The sequence below is a fragment of the Leptonotus elevatus genome, chromosome 3 (assembly GCF_054856555.1).
Source record: "Leptonotus elevatus isolate MCC_2025b chromosome 3, RoL_Lele_1.0, whole genome shotgun sequence".
Lineage (NCBI taxonomy): Eukaryota > Metazoa > Chordata > Actinopteri > Syngnathiformes > Syngnathidae > Leptonotus > Leptonotus elevatus.
In genome coordinates this window covers 23,820,703-23,837,145 of record NC_141241.1, presented here as the reverse complement: position 1 = coordinate 23,837,145, position 16,443 = coordinate 23,820,703, and the positions used below count along the sequence as shown (strand labels likewise).

At 38.5% G+C, this 16,443-nt stretch overlaps 1 protein-coding gene across 2 annotated transcripts in view; it reads left to right on the top strand.

Moving 5' to 3' along the window:
• Positions 1-16,443, top strand: part of syt7b (synaptotagmin VIIb) — a 117,293-nt gene that overhangs the window by 63,199 nt on the left and 37,651 nt on the right. The window contains exons 5-7 of one of the 2 annotated variants that reach the window (XM_086071595.1): positions 608-808; positions 7,931-8,278; positions 14,625-14,747. In XM_086071595.1, coding sequence (XP_085927721.1) covers positions 608-808; positions 7,931-8,278; positions 14,625-14,747 — 672 coding nt within the window. The remainder of the gene's footprint in view (positions 1-607; positions 809-7,930; positions 8,279-14,624; positions 14,748-16,443) is intronic. The other variant, XM_086071596.1, reaches the window with a different exon arrangement.

The window sequence follows — 16,443 nt, the reverse complement described above, 5'->3', positions numbered from 1 at the left end:
AGTATTTTAGGATGTTGACGCAGGATGCATTTGGGACAAATCTGCTGGCATTTTACGACACTTAAAGTTACACAGTAGAGGATACCTGCAGTCTTTTTCTTTTACCCTCAGTCTGCACTTGTTGTCTAAATGTTGTCACAAAGGATGCCCTGGTGTGGTCTTGTGCTATGTCGTCACGTCTTCACTCTGTGGAACAGTCGCTGTGCTGATTTCCTGTCTCCTTAAATTTGTGGCTCAACTTTAGGGTGAAAAGGCACTTTTCTGTGTAGGATTTCTATTCTGGAAAATGTTTGTATGTTATATTTTGTGGTGAACATTGTTTTGTCTGAAGCGCTAAAAGTTGTCTTGATGAATTTTCAACATTGAATAGTCATTGCCAGTCGTTATGTGTAACCATAATTGTTACTACTTCAAAGTGCCCATAGAAGAAAATCATGTGTTCTCTGAAGTCATCAGCAGACAAATGTTATTGCCCATTGAACGCTTGCCTTGAATCACCGCAGAGGTAACGAGTACCGCTCTCCAACTTTTTCCTTATGCCGTTCGTCCGTCTTTCGTCTTCGTTCGTATCCTCTCTCGATCCTTCCCTGGTGTTTGTCCGTCACAGTGGTGCTGCGGATAAGAGCGGGCAGGGCGGAGCTGGACCCTCGCCGGGGGCCAGTGACGGCGGGGTCGGTGCTTGTTCTGGGGCTGGGCCAGGGCCCAGTCGCAGTGACAGCATTCGAAGCATGCTGACTGGGGGCAGCAGGGCTGGGCGTTGGCAGACGATCCAGAGCCATATGCACGCAGGAGGCCTGCGCTTTAGCAAGTAAGTCCCGCGTGGTGACGGTGACGGCGTATGCGGAATAAAGGTGGGGGCAGTGGAAACTTAGGATGGCACAACAAATGGATTCAACTTTTGATTCTTATGGACATTTCTATTCCATAATGTGGAATTTTATTAATCCAACCTTGGTTTCTAGGCTGCTTAAGTCTGGGTCTTTTTTTAGTGCAGGGTTATAATAGCTTTGAATTTATTTGTTTTCCTTTTATTTTGACTTTTTAAAATTCAGGTAATTTAAATTAATTTATAGAGGTTTGTTAAAAAAATTCACTTTTTCATTTAAATTTAGTTGTTATTAGTTTTAGTATTAGCTTTAGTTTAAAGTGTATTTGTGTTGTGCAATAAAACAAAGGTCACAATAAGTATTATGTAACAAAATAAACTACAATTACCAAGCGAAGTTTGTACCTCCTTCTTCAATTCAGCCATTTAGTAATACCGAAAGAAATGCATTAAAAATCAACGTCAGCAGCTCATGTATTTAAAAAATTTGACAAAGATGAAAATGAAGGGCATTTTTTTAACATATAATTTTAGTTCCCTTTAGTTAGTTTTATAAATGAAAAAAAACCTGTAATCTATCTTTATTTTATTTGAGAAATTTTTTTTTTTCAATCTTCGTTTCGCTAGTTTGATCACTTTCGTTAACGATAAACTTGGTGCAGTGTGTTTTCAACTGACATGCTCAACTAACATGATGATGTCATATTTCTCAACGTTAATTAATGAGCTGGCTATTTTCTTACATTTTAGTTTGTATATTTAAAGCTGCTCAATGCAGGAAATTGAATTTTGAAACACTAGTGCCACTTGTGGCCAAAAAATGAAACTGCACACTCCCTTCTTCACGTACATAATGTGCGCATGACGTCACATCGGCAGACAGAGGGCGGGAAGTTCTAACCCGAATCCAGTCTGAAAACTATTGTCCAGAGGCTTGCAGGAGTACCCATTGTGAATGGCTAAGGTGTTAATCTGTTAATTAGAAGATGTTACAGTCATATTTTGGGGTACATTTCTACATTGAACAGCTTTAAATGTGAAAATGTTAAGCTCCGAGTCTTAGGTTCTTCTGCAGTCCCGTTTTTAAAATTGTGTTTGTACTTAATATTTTACACATACTTTTTTAGCATATTTTATACATATACAAATGTATAAAAGTTATCATAATTGTCCGTCGTTGTTTTTTTCTCCCCTCGAAATCATCTAGATGCGTTGAAATACCCATCCCTAGTGGGATCAATGGATGTATATACCTGATGAGCTTGAGAATTCAATTTGCATAAAGGAAAGTGTTAGGAGGAAGCCAGCTGTCTTGCGCTGTGTGTCACTGATGCTCCAGTAACTGTTGGTTAAAGCCTCTGTGAGTGTAGAAAGTTAAACATGCTTTATGTCCACCAGATGATGTCAAGCCAGTCAAATTGTTTCTCTGCGGGCTCTAATTTAGTTCAGGCTGTGACAATGTCATGGCTATCAACGAAAACACTGGCTCAGAGGAAATCTTCAAAAATAGCTTGTCTGCTCATCTTTTTTAATTCCAAGTGGGCTGTTGCATAAAACAGCAGGGGAGATATTTTATTAGGTCATTTACCCAAATGAAACCCTTTTATTCAACATGGTGAATCCAGCCTGATTTAATGTAATTTCTCTGTTTATCAGGCAAACGCAATAAATGTGCTTTTTTCTTTTCTTTCTTTTTCTTTTTTTTGTTGCAATTTGGTTTTATAACAGCCAATCTATTTGCTAATAGCAATCATCTCGACTTTCATGTGCATTTAACTACATTCAGCAAACACCAACAAGATTTGTATTGCCAACATTCACAGATGATCACAAATTTTATACTGCATGATTAAATTCTATTTTTTGTAAATTAGACAAAATGTGAAATCATTCACGCAATCTTACGCAGTCTCATAACCCGCAGCTCTTTAGTGCTGACACTTTTGTATTTGCTTTTACTCAGATGGGAGCAGAAACTGCCCAAGCTTGGAGCTTTTGTCTCCCCACATATGCATAATGGTACTTTATAAATCCCAGCGCGGGGAGGGGGGGTCACCATTATTACAACAGTAAATATTCTATGCCCAACATTGTGACCAATAATGGCTACATGTTTATCATTCATTGTGCAGGACCCTAGTATTATGTCTCACATATTCAAACATCATCAAAAGTTGACTTGTTCACAAGAGCACAGATTTCTCCAACAATACGCAAAACCACTATTCACAAATCTGCTCGCAGTCTATTATCTGAAATCCTCACCTATTCTCACTTTCTGAACCGCCTTAAAATGCCAGCCAAACATCTTGCTGCTTTTACGGCGCCATGTTAGCAGACAAAAAGCTAGCTAGCGCTGGCAACCAGCTGATGGCCGGCCGGCTTGACAATCAACACCAGCGTGATGGAAGATTGCATATAGTCTCTTCTTTCATGAGGAAAAATAAGTATATTTCTATCTGTTTCCTTTTTGCAGCAAATAGCATGAAAATATAGCTGAGTTTCATCATTATTCAAAAATCTGTTTAAAACAATGGGGAAAAGAGCCTTTTTCAACATGGCCCTGGTTGATCTCTTATACTCTTCTTTCACCTGTTGGCCGTTTTTGTAATAACTACAATTGCTTCAAGCACTCTCTTCAGTTCAGAGGCTGCATCTGTATGCTCTAGCATAAAAAACGTATAAATACGCCTCTGGGAACATGGTAATATTTAAAATAGAACGTATTTATACGTTTTGGGGAGCAAATGAGTTAAGTACAGTATATGCCAAGCTAAGGATAAGCAGTTTTGCGAATTTAATATTTTGAGAGTATCTCTTTATCCCTAGGCCAAACACTTAATACATTGGCTTGGTGTTTTTGTTGGTTGCCAAGCGGTGACGGAGACACAACAATCGGCAATGTTTGAAGATGAGATGACATAATAGTGTTTTTGAATTATATTCTGTGGTATATTTTAACTATTAATGTGGTCAATTCTAAAGATTTGGCTCAAGATGCTTGCTCCCTAACCCTCACAAGTTGCATTTCATCTTTGTATTACAATATGCCTTTGTCAGCTAGGTTGAAAACTAAAAGCAGGATTCAAAACTGAACTGAAAATTCTAGAGCGGAAACACAGTTCAATGTGCAAGCTACTGGCAATGTCATCAGTGTAGAAGTATTAGGTCATTTGCTCACTGGCCTGATTATCCCAAGTCAAGCAGTAAAGACTTCAGGGAGTCAAGCCAGAGAGCAAATGATCCTAATACAACATATTTCATTCCGTTTAAGCTGTATCGATTTGTGCTCACTCGGATATCTTTCGCTAATGTTCAAGTTGCAAACAGCCCATTACACAAAAACTAAATCTGATAATTAAAGAAATCGATTTTCTTTATTCGTAAAATTATAGTATGTCTTTGTACTCCTCTAGGACATGTTTCTATTTAATGGCTTTCACTTCTCTATTTGCTGCTATATTGTTGTATTTTCCACTCTGTCTGGTTGTCACCCTCTTCAGTTTCCCATAATTACAAAATCATTCAAGGTTTAAAGTCACCCTAATTGACTTTCAAGCAAGAATAGAAGAAGAAAACTGGAAATAACCGGATAGAATAGAAAAAATTGATTCATTGATGCTTTATTTGCAGTACTGCTGGAAGACTAAGTAGAAACCAGTGGCGGCAAATGACTTTCGAACCTGAGCCTTCAGTGACCTAATCCACCTTTTAATAACGCCATCACATCTCTAAAGAATGCACAAAAACATTGTATGTGACATTAAAGAGACAGTAATTTTTTTTATTTTTTTGCCTTTAACCTACAAGACAGATTAATTGCATTTTCTACAACTACTTTTTACAAAGCTTGTAACACAAGTTTTATTGAAAAAAATCTTAGAATTACTGTATAATCATCAAATAGAAAGTACTGTATTTAGATTCAATAGCTGTTTTATTCTTAGCACACTTCCTGTAAAATGTTGAACAAAACAATCAAAGCAGACTCAGCTTCAGTAGCATATTTACTACGGATGTGCCAAAAAGTCGATTCTCATAAGAATCGCGATTCTCATTTAGTATGATTCAGAATCTATTTTAAATGTCCCAAAATCGATTTTATTTAAATTATTTTATACTGTCTTGCCCTTGTTTGCGTGTTTATGTTGTACACGATTCGGCCACTTAGGGGTAGTGTGGTTCAGGTAGTCTGATACACTGTTAAGTTGTAGCCAGAGAGAGTAGAAGGAAAAAGTCACGATCAAGTTATTCCAATAAAAGTTGTTTTTTTGCAGCGTAGGAAGAGCATATGTCGGTGAGTAATGTTAACATGCTTCTCTGTGTACATTCCTGAATCATTGAATAGCTGTTCTTTTGAGTGATAAAAGTGCCGCGAGTAGCACGCTAATTAGCATTAGCGAGTCAGACTGGAGTTGATCATGACGATTCTTACTTTGCATCTATAAAATGAAGCAGAAATCATTGTCAATCAAATCATTTTGAATTAAAAAACATTCTGAATCGAAAAACGATTCTGAATCGAATCGGAGACCCAAAAATATGAATCGACTCGAATTGTGAGAAAAAAATTCCCACCCCTAATATTTACAAAGCAAATTCTGTTGCAGTGAAAGTATCAATCGTGTGTCCAATAAAATAGAACATAAAGCTCTTAGTTTGCTCTATTCCTTCAACAATCCAACAACAATCTCCCTGTGAAATGATGGCATTTAACAATCAGTCACATTCCTTACTTGAGGATCCTATTGAAAAACCTTATGTAAATTCCCAAACAAGCTGATATACTTACAAGCATGGTTTCATACTGTGTTCCGTTCAATAACTTTAAAGTCACTTCGATACACTACTTAACATTATTCTGACCGATTGAAATGACAATATTCCTCTACTCCTGTACTGCGAAAACACACTCACACACCATGCAGTAAAATATAATAGTTTGGATGCCTATATAGAGCAAGCACAAATGTGAGCATAGTATAAGCTGTTGTCTACTATGAGTTGATCCAGCAATGCTTTTCTCCTCTGGGCCTTCGTCTCCTGGCTTTCCAACAGAGTTCAAGCAGAGTTAATTCTGTAAAGCGCTGCAAAACACAAGTTCAAGCAGTAAATCTTGCACAGCATTAGCTGGAGACAGGGCTGTTTACAACTCTTTACGAGTCACAGGCTTATAGACAGCAGACACCAGCGGTTGAGGAGAGATGGGAGCGGAAGCATTATTACATTACTGTGAGCGTAATCAAAATGGTAATTGGTCGGATTTAAAGAATGAGATGGAATGGAAATAGAGTGAGACTTTGGAGAGGGTAAAAGTGAAGAAAAGATGAATTAACAGAGATGGAGCTGAGCATAGCAGACTGAAGGAGGGGAGGAGCGAAAATGTGAGCAGAGCGGCAGGGAAAGAGAAACACAAAGCAGGTCAATTCTCATTCGAGAGAGATTAAAAACTTTAGGATAGCATATGGCCATTGAACACTTCATTTAAGTTGAAGTTTATTTCCATACCACTATAATATTATGCATATATACCATATATATTTAATTAGGCACACCTGCACAATCCTATTTGATCCAATAAAAGACCCAGATCAAATTAAAAATGCTAACTAGAGAGCGAGAGAGAGAGAGAGAGAGAGAGAGAGAGAAAGAAACACTATATATACACTATAGCGGGTACTTTAGCTAAGATTGGCTCCAGCTCACCTGTTTCTGACAATTCTGCTCTTGTCTGCACTGTAGCTAAATCAAGTAAGCAGTATACTAGTTACCTGTAAACGTTTATACTAGTGCTGTGTATGAATGGGTGGTAATTCGTACATTCGTATAAATTCAAAATCTATTCACAATTTGCAGACTCAGATGGTGTGATGTCAACAGAACCAGTGTTAAGCGTGAGTCCACTTTCTATGTACACAAATGTACGTGTTAATCACGGGGCTTTATTTTTTTCTTCCAAGACATTTTGGATTTCTACACGATTGTTTTGAAAAAGCGAGCAAAACACGTCATTTCAAGCATAGATATCTATACATAGATCATTCACTCTGAGTGGCTGCATTGTCTCGCGACGGTTTCTAATATGTTAAAGCCCCTATTATAAGATGATACACGTGGCTTGTATCATAGCCAAATGTCTGATGTTTGTAACAAAACAATCCACATCAAAATTGTGAAATAATTCTTATTGGAGCCAAACACACTCCAAGACTTGATCTAGCTTGCTAATGCCTCCGCAGCTAGCTACCGCAACAAGTAGCATGCAGGCTAACCCATCCAGCATCCAGGATAAGTTCTGTAGTTACTTATTATTTGAATAGGTTTTCAAATAATTGAATGTTGTGCTTTGTAAAATGCTTTGGACACCGTATGGTGTAAATAAATATATATAAGTCTTCTCCATTTACTATTTAGTTCGCTGACGTCGGCATGATTAGTGAATCGAGATTTTAGGAGCAAATTCAGCCCCTAGTTTCTTTATATTGTCACTCTGTCACCACAGTGTTAAAATTCCACATAGATGTGAGCTGAGCTGAGCTGTGACCTATTAACTCATTCACTCCCAGCGATTTTCACTAAAGCAACCCCCTTTGCTCCTGGCTGTTTCACTGGATTTTTACAGATTTTCCAAGGCCCACAAAATATTGTGTTCTATTGCTATAAAAACATGAAACCTACCAAAAGAAAGATTAGAGTCTCTTCTTTCATCAGGGGAAAAATTAAAACAATTATTCACTAACGTGTTCAAAACACTGGTAAAAAGATCTTGTTGCAACATGGCCCTGGCTGATCTCTTATACTCTGCTACCACCTGCTGGCCGTCTTTTGTAATAACTACCATTGGTTTAAGCGACCTCTTCAGGTCAGAAGCTGCATCAAAGCCTCCGGAATAAAAAAAAAAAACATATTAAAAATATGTATAAAAACATGTTTGGGAGTGCAGGGCAAAGTATTAAAAAACGTATTAGTCACATCTGTTCTTTTTCTCACCTCTTTCCATCGCGTTTTTGTTTTTAATCTGTTTTTATTCACATTTTCTCAGTACCATCACACGTCTTTTCAACCTTGTTATATTAATCATACATTTATTGTCCTTCTGCTCAGTTTTGGAGACGCTTCCCTCTCAACTACCTCCACACTGGAGCACATCCCATCCTCGGCTGTGGCGCGCCCCCGGCCCCTAGTCCGACAACAGAGCCTCCAACAGCCCCTCACCCACCAGCCACCTCCAGGTCCTAACGACCCCCCAGTCACCTCGCAGAGCCTGGGCCAACTGCACACGGGCCCGGGTGCTGGGGGCCACCGTGGGGGCCCGCGAGGGGTACGGGGGGGTACGGCTGGAGCCTCCCGGTACAGAGGCGGAGGGGCCGGCCGCTCCCGGTCAAATCCAGGCAGCTGGGATCACATGATGGAACAGATCCGCAACAGAGGGCTGGACGTCAAATCGTTCTTGTAAGTGCTGCTGTAACACCGCCTTGAACTCCAGAACTCTGGAGTCAAGAAATATAATAGCGTTGTTATTCTGCAAGTATTTCAAGGCTACTGGCAGTTCAGTATACAGAGCACAGAAACCCTCCACCCCCACACACTGATAGATTACAAAGAATATGCTCCACAAAGCAGCTTCACATAAATGCCTTCCTCCACTAACCATATAAACATGCACTCGGCTCTATGCTGCTGTACTTCCTTCTCATCTTCTATCAGCAGTGTCTTGAGGCCAGTGACCTCCCTGCCTCTGTGAATCATCGTTCAAATAATGCTGGCCACATATACAGTCTATATGGAGGTGGCACGTCCCTTTTGTCCCTGAAACTCGTGAATCCAAAAATGCATCAGTTTTAGAGCCTGAGGAGGAGACACACACTAGGTTTGGAGAGTACCTCTGTGGTCAGGAGGGTATATATAACCAGATGCGGCAGTATAACCAAGTGATTCCAGGTCTGACATGTAACGGTGATCCTCCTAATTTCTTTTCTAATCAATAGAATTGCTGTCGTGGTAATGATTTCCGCGCCCTCCGGTTGGAGTGCACGTGTCCTTTCTGGTCTTCTGTACAGATCCATTCCCCTTATTGATAGCCGCGTGCTGGTACTGTTTACAACTCCCCAGTGGGCCACTAGCTTTCAAGTGCTAATGTGTTTTCTGCCTGTCAATATTTCACCAACAAAATGCTTCCTGTTAAGCATGGAATCAGAATAGTGTAAATAAGATGGTGGCATGGAAAATGATGGGGAAAATATTTTCATTAATGGCACAACCAATACAAAAATACTGTATATCGTCGCTGTCCTGTGAAAAACATTTATGTCCATTTTTTTAAACTTTTTGGGGATGTCTGCCTTCAGTTTCATGCAAAAACAAAACAAAAAAACTTTAAAATGTAAAAAAAAAATTAGAAAAAAGAATGGACATAGCCTAACAACGACAATATAATAATATCCAATTCAAACTTTCTGGGAATAGTTACGAGAAGGTCCTATTCAGTTCTTAAATGGCTGCCTGCATTCACAAAGTCTATAAATATGCATAACATAATTTAAGAGCAAATATAATGTTCAAGGCCACGAAATCCATGGCAGCTTTATTTATATAGCACATATCATACACAAGTTAACTCAATGTGCTTCACATAATTGTTTAACAGCATCTACAACAGTTGCGAGCGGTCATAATAAGCTATTAACGCGGTGCATGCTAAAGCCCTTCAATAAAATCATTGAAAATATGTATTTGTCAGTGTCCTCTATTATATAATACCTTAGTTCTACTGTTTTGGTCTTAAATTCTTGTGCAATTTGTCCTGTTTTCCTTGGCGGAGAGCGAAAACGTCTTTCGCACAAGCGCAGTGAGATATCAAGCTGTGTCATTTCCGAGAGGTTGTTTCTGTACGTGCGCCTTTTGAATGGCAAAAAAGCTGGCAGTAAAGCAGCTTATCTGACAACGCGCATGCGTTTAATTGGCTTACTTGACTTGTTCTGCGGTAAACAGTCAGTGGTTGAGTTCATCGGCGAGTCACAACAATGAGTGCCGTTTTCCTGGAGAACTTTTGAGGAAAAAAATAATTTCATTTCAAGTAGTCGTCCTACTGAAGTAATCATCACAAAAACGGGGAAGAATTTTGTTCGTCACTTTCAAGCCAGGACGTACGAGAAACATAAATGGCTAGCAAACAGATTAGGTTATCAAACTGTTGATTGTTGGTTGAAACCGCTTGCGATGTCATTTTCTCCTCCCCCGATTTGAGCCCACTTTGTGGGCACGAGCCAATTCCGAATACTGTAAATTCCAACTTATTGTGGGTATGTGATCGTGTCATTTCACTCACCACAGAGCTGGTTACATTACAGTGTGTGTGCATCAACCTGCGTCAGTCCTGAATATTTCTGCTTTACTTTGATACCTACACAGTGGTACAAAAATTATAATTAAATAATAATTAATATTAAAATTTATAATAAAAATAGTCAAAAAAAATTCTATATGTGTCACTCCAGCATGCCCACTCTAAAATGTCACCGCTCGCCACTGATCTACAAAATAGATAACAAAAAAGTTAAATAAAAAGAAAGTGCAAGAACAAGATTTGGTAAAAAAATAATTAAAATACAGTTTGGTCCGGCGCATAGCTTCAAATTACTCAAAATAGAGCGTCTCGCCTGGCCCTCCCCTGTTCCATTAGAAGCAGCGTTGACAGCATGCATGTCAGGCTGTCTTGGACGTTGGTGGATGATAGACTGGCATGCCCTGTGTAATCACTTGACCCGGCCTATTCCCAGAACTAATGCACTTAAAAGAACAGTCATGTTTCATACTGGAACCATCTTCCTTCTACCTACTTGTTTATGGAGGACCAAAAGTGCCAAAATTAAATAAATGAATACACCATTAAATAATGAAAGAAATGTGTCATTAATTAATTAAATGGTTCATTTATTAATTAAATATGGAATCAAATAAATCAATGTGTTATTAAATGTGTCAGTAATTAATTAAATTACCTTTGATTATTTGTATATATATATATATATATATATATATATATATATATATATATAATTAGTTTTCTATTTAATTAATTATTTCATGGTCACTGTGTTGCGGCGTTTCATGAATACATTTTTATCTGTCAAACTCACCCATCAATGTTTGGTGGGCAGGTCCTAACACCAATTTGGTCACCCTGCTCACCAAGTCAAGGCAAATCCATTTCAGAATAATGAATTGATGTAGAGCAAGTCGTAAACACAATTTAATGGGCTGGGTGGCGCTATTGACCTCAATGGGTGCGTTACCATGAGACTCAGATTTACGCTCTCATGAGGTGCTTTTTGAGACGTGTTGAAATGGAAATCCCTTTTTTTCCTGTAGTCATGTGACCCCGCCCAGTAAAAGGAAGAAAAGGAAGTAGGAAGTGCAGGGCCACTCGCTTTTGTGTCGGAATTGCTTCCTGAGGGGACAACAAGTCTTATTGAGCCAAGGCTGCCACGGCTCCATACACGCATTCTATTTATTCTTATGACGTTCATGAGGAGCCGTTAGCGTGACGTGACCGCCTACAAGAACTGCGAGATCTCGCGAAAGTCGAGGCGGGACATTACGAGAACTTACGCCTCAGAAGCAAATCACTCTTCAATGGAAACACTTACAAGTCAAAACTGTACTTTAGCGAAATAGTAGAAATATCGCTTTTAATTTTGATGTTGGTTTTGCACAACAACATGTTACAGTGTGGTCACGGAGCGGCATGGTGTCTGTCGGCGTGTGAAGTGGAGGACCCAAAATGCAGGGAGGCAGGAGAACCACAGCAGGAGTACCACAGCAGGAGTGCGGGCGAAACTGCCGTGCTTTATTTTACAGAAAACACTAACCAGGGTACTGGTTAATGCTAACTAAACAACAAACTGAAACGCTACAAAATCAAAATGACAGACAGAACTCCGGGGGTGACCGTGACAAGCGGCAATGATCTGATCACCACCCGGGAACTAAATACCCCCACACTAATTGGGTAACTAGCCACACCTGGGGCCAGGCACAAGTGGCTGAGGGCCCGGATTGGTCAACCCGCGGAAGGGCTGGAACCCACTCAGGACCAATCGGGGGCCCTCAACCAAAACCAGGTCTTCCCAGACATGACACAACAAGCCTTGATCACTCTATATCCGCAAAAAAATCCATCACCGTAGCCGCCATGTTTCAAACCTCTTCAGGCCGAAGCAGTCAATTAGACAAGATTTGAGTGAATTAGGCTTAAGCCCCGCCCACTAACTTTGACGGGTGAGTTTGACAGATAAAATAAATTCATGAAACACTGTAACACAGGAACATGAAATAATATATAATATATATATATATATATATACATATATATATATATATATATATATATATATATATATATATATATATATATGTATTTATTGATTGATTACATAGTCACTTTTATCTGTTTAATCTAGCTTGATTTTAATATTGGCACATTGGTTTCAGCACAATACTAATATACTGTATTATATTTTGGGGAAAGGTAAGTTCACTATCACTATTTATTGTGGTCACTAGAGTGGAGCAAAAAAGTATTTAGTCAGCCACCGATTGAGCAAGTTCTCCCACTTAAAATGATGACAGCGGTCTGTAAAAATCCTGGAAATCACATTTTAAAGAATTTATTTGTAAATGATGGTGGAAAATAATTATTTGGTCAGTAACATAAGTTCAGCTCAATACTTTGCAATACTGTATAACCTTTGTTGGCAATGACGGAGGTCAAACGTATATTGTAGGCCTTCAGCAGATTTGCACACACAGCAGCTGGTATTTTGGCCTGATCATCCATGCAGTGATATTTGGGGACTTTCAACTCCGTCCACATATTTTCTATGGGGTTGAGGTCTGAAGTATGGCTAGGCCACTCCAGAACTTTGAAATTCTTCTTACAAAGCCAGTCCTTCGTTGGCCAGGCTGTGTTTGGGATCATGCCTAAGCAACGGGAGACATCTTTGTCCTCTATTTTCCGTCACTCCACTCATTTGGAGGAGTTTTGCCTTCAGTGTCCCCTGGTTCTGTCACCTTTGATTGCACACTAACCGTTTTCATTAGATTTCATCTTCTGTTTTAATTTGTAAAGTTCAACATTTTCCGTCATGAATTAAGCAAACCGGTATGTATGTTTAGTATAGTTTAGTTTAGTTTAGTTTAGTTTAGTTTAGTTTAGTTTAGTTTTGCTTTGCTTTGCTTTGCTTTGCTTTGCTTTGCTTTGCTTTGCTTTTATACTTTGGTCCAGGTCACACTACTGGTTTATGTGTGTGAACCAGGGTTATTATAGTTTTGGAATTTTCATTTTAGTTAGTTCTTATTTCGTTTTGAGCTTTGTTTTAAAAAAAATTCAGGGCGGTTCTGTTAGTTTATTAGTTTAAAAAAAAAATGTTATGTTTAGTTTTAGTTTCAGTATTAGTTTTCATTAAAAAAAAATGTGTATTACTTGTGTGCAATATTTAATAAACACCATGGTAAAATGAAAAGAGACGCATTTCTTATCTAGCCTTGCATTTCAGCGGAGGTAAATGTAAAAGTAAGCGAGCCAAACCATTGGAGCCAAAAGTCAAGCAGGCAAAAATTGTTGCCGAGGAGTGACGTCATCTGAAGGTGCTTTTCTATTGGCTGCTGCTAGATGACATCACTTCTATGTGACACATTTTCGTCCTTATTCCGGTTAATATAGCAATAAATATACTTAAAATCACATTTAAAATCAACCCCAAAGGCTCATTTATTAAATTAATTACAAAATACTCAAACGAAGGACATTTTTGCTATAATTACAGTTAGTTTTCTTTCTTTTTCTAAGCATTTTCATTTATTTTTATTTTTTGTTAACGAAAATGGTTTTATTTTTTGTTTTTAGTTATTTGGTTAGTTTTCTTCTTCTTTTTTTTGTTTGGTTAGCTAAAATAACAAATAATAAAAAAAATCAAGCTCATTGTCTTGACAGACTTGTGTTTTGAGAACCATGATTGTATTTGACATACTCGCGCTTATGGGAGACTCCTGTGTTCTAGAACGTGCGTTTTTTTTTGCTTTCTAAAATACTCTTGTAAAATAAACAAGGTGCCAAAATGACAGTTTTCATCTGTTCAAATTCAGAAAGAAACTGGTGTAACAGCTCTTTAAACAGCTGGATTACGCTTCTTTCTGTCGTGACTTTGAACAGGCTAAGCCGTGTAGGAAATGGATGGGTGATATGAAATTTAATTATACTACAAATATAATTTTCCCCTTTAATTATAGAGAATTATAATCATTGGACAATTTACAAATACATATAGTGTATTTATGTAAACTGGTCTTGTAATGTGCTTGTTTAAAGCACAGTGAAAAGCTGCTGACAACAACAGCAACAAAATACTGGCCTTCACAAATAAACAAGCTTATGTGTCATCGAAGTGGTTACAAAAATCTGACAGTGTATAGCACTGTGTGACTTGGGAAAAGGTCAGCTCAATCATTTCAAAGGTGTTAACAATGAGAAAACATTCCTGTATTAGAAAGAGCTAACTTGAATGCCTCCTCCAAACAGGTCAACTTGGTTTTAATCCGTTCTTTTTTAGCTAGTCATATAGCTCTTAAACTCTTAAGCGTCAAAAATCTTACACCACTTAATGTCACAAAACTGCAATAGATCATCACCGAAATGTGTGCAGACATCCCATCGTCAACATTCTGTAAATCTCGTCCTGTACGCTGAATTAATATTTGGATGTGTTTGTATGTTGGTTTGTGTGACGTCTGTGTCCAGTGAGGGGAAGATGGTTGTTCTGTCTTTAGCAATTGGACTGGCCGAGCAAGATGACTTTGCTAACCTCCCTGACCTACAAGAAGCGCCAGCAAGCAAAGAAAATGAAACCACACCAGAAAAGAGGTAAATGGAACCTAATTAGAAAGTCATTCAGTGGGCCTAAAGACTTGCTGAGGTGGCCGTGTGTCATAAATGACTGAATGAGGTCATGCCATAATTGATATTCATTCAGCTCAGGGAAACTACTCTTGTGATGAAAATACCTGAGCTACCTTCCACATATTGGCCTTTTATGTCCTCAAGACAAAGCCCATTATGCATTTATTTGACATAGCTTTCATCTGTTTTTACTCAGTCATTATTTGGCTTGCGTCATTAGTCCCACTTTTCATTTTCTAATTATCGGCCTGGATCAATAACCCTTGGACGAAGTGACTCCACACGCTTCCATCTGTACGAGAGCTTGAGTACAGCGGCAACAAAATAAATACGCGTAGTGGATGATTCGAAATTTGTCCAACAATTAGGGGTAACTCACAACAAGCCACCAAACACAACCGTCCCAAATAAGTATACAGTGTACGGAAATCATGATTACCTCAATTTTACTCACAATTTTTCCTATTATGTGTTAAATCTAGGCCCGTTTAGATGAACACAAAGCTTTTGTTTTTCTTTTGTTTTTCTGTTGTGTGAATGACGACAGGTTGTGCCTGTCACTATTTGCCGCTGGAATAGATGAAAAAAAGATACATCATTAGTAGATAATATAATTTTTCTGACCAATTAACTGAAATTGAATAAACTTGCCACAGAATAGTGGTTGGGAACACAAAATCTCAGATAACAGTCATGACAGACATGAGCCCATTCAAAGAGCACAATTTTTGACCTTACTTTTTAGCAATACTCATTCCGAAGGAAGGGTGAAGAGAAGAAGACTGCGTGCACTTCAAGTTGTGTGAAGTAAGCGAGTTCACAATCAAAGCAGTAATCATCACCAACCAAATGATCAGTTGTTATCAAAGTCAATTTACAACTTCAAGTAAAAATATTTTTGAAGGACACAAAAGTCAGGGTTGTAGCGAGGCCTTCTCAAAGCCCAAATCTCAGTTCTATCAAGTATCTGGAGCTCAAGGGTGAAGCCCATGATGGAAGCCAAAAGCAATTTAGATCATCTTGAATGATTTACCATCAAGAATGAGGTTGTATTGAGGTTGTTGTTTTTGTTTTGTTTTCAAAGGAATACAAGACTTATGAAAAACTAACCCGCTATTCTGTGAAATGGCTCATTTCAACTCTTCCCTGAAAATTTTTAAATTTATGTTGAGTGATTATGATTTTATGGCACTTTTTATGAATGTTTTTGCATTAAGTACAGTATCGGCCATTTTAGACAGTCACGTGATCATCGTAAAAACATGCATATATGACATGGCCGCTAATGACAACAAAGACACTCACGAGGAATTATTGCGTCCCACGGCGGACATCAAAGATGGAATTTTGCCCTGTAGCAAAGAAGCACTTCTTCAAAAGCAGTACAGCCACGGAGAACTCGCCAAAGATTTGTATCCAGCCGGATGAAAGTGGCCGACTCAATCAGCCGGCCGGCTAATAGTGAGTCGGAGTTGGGGACCGTCTACAAGTTGCGTGTTACAGATCCTCAAATTACCAGTCAAATCACCATTGATATTGTTCACTCTGTAAATGTAATTTGTGGACGGTCCTTAACCTGGAATGTAAACATCCGGGTGACTTTTACTCTGCTAGGCCAAGCTACATGTTGTGGGCTAAACACGCTTTAGCCCACATTAGG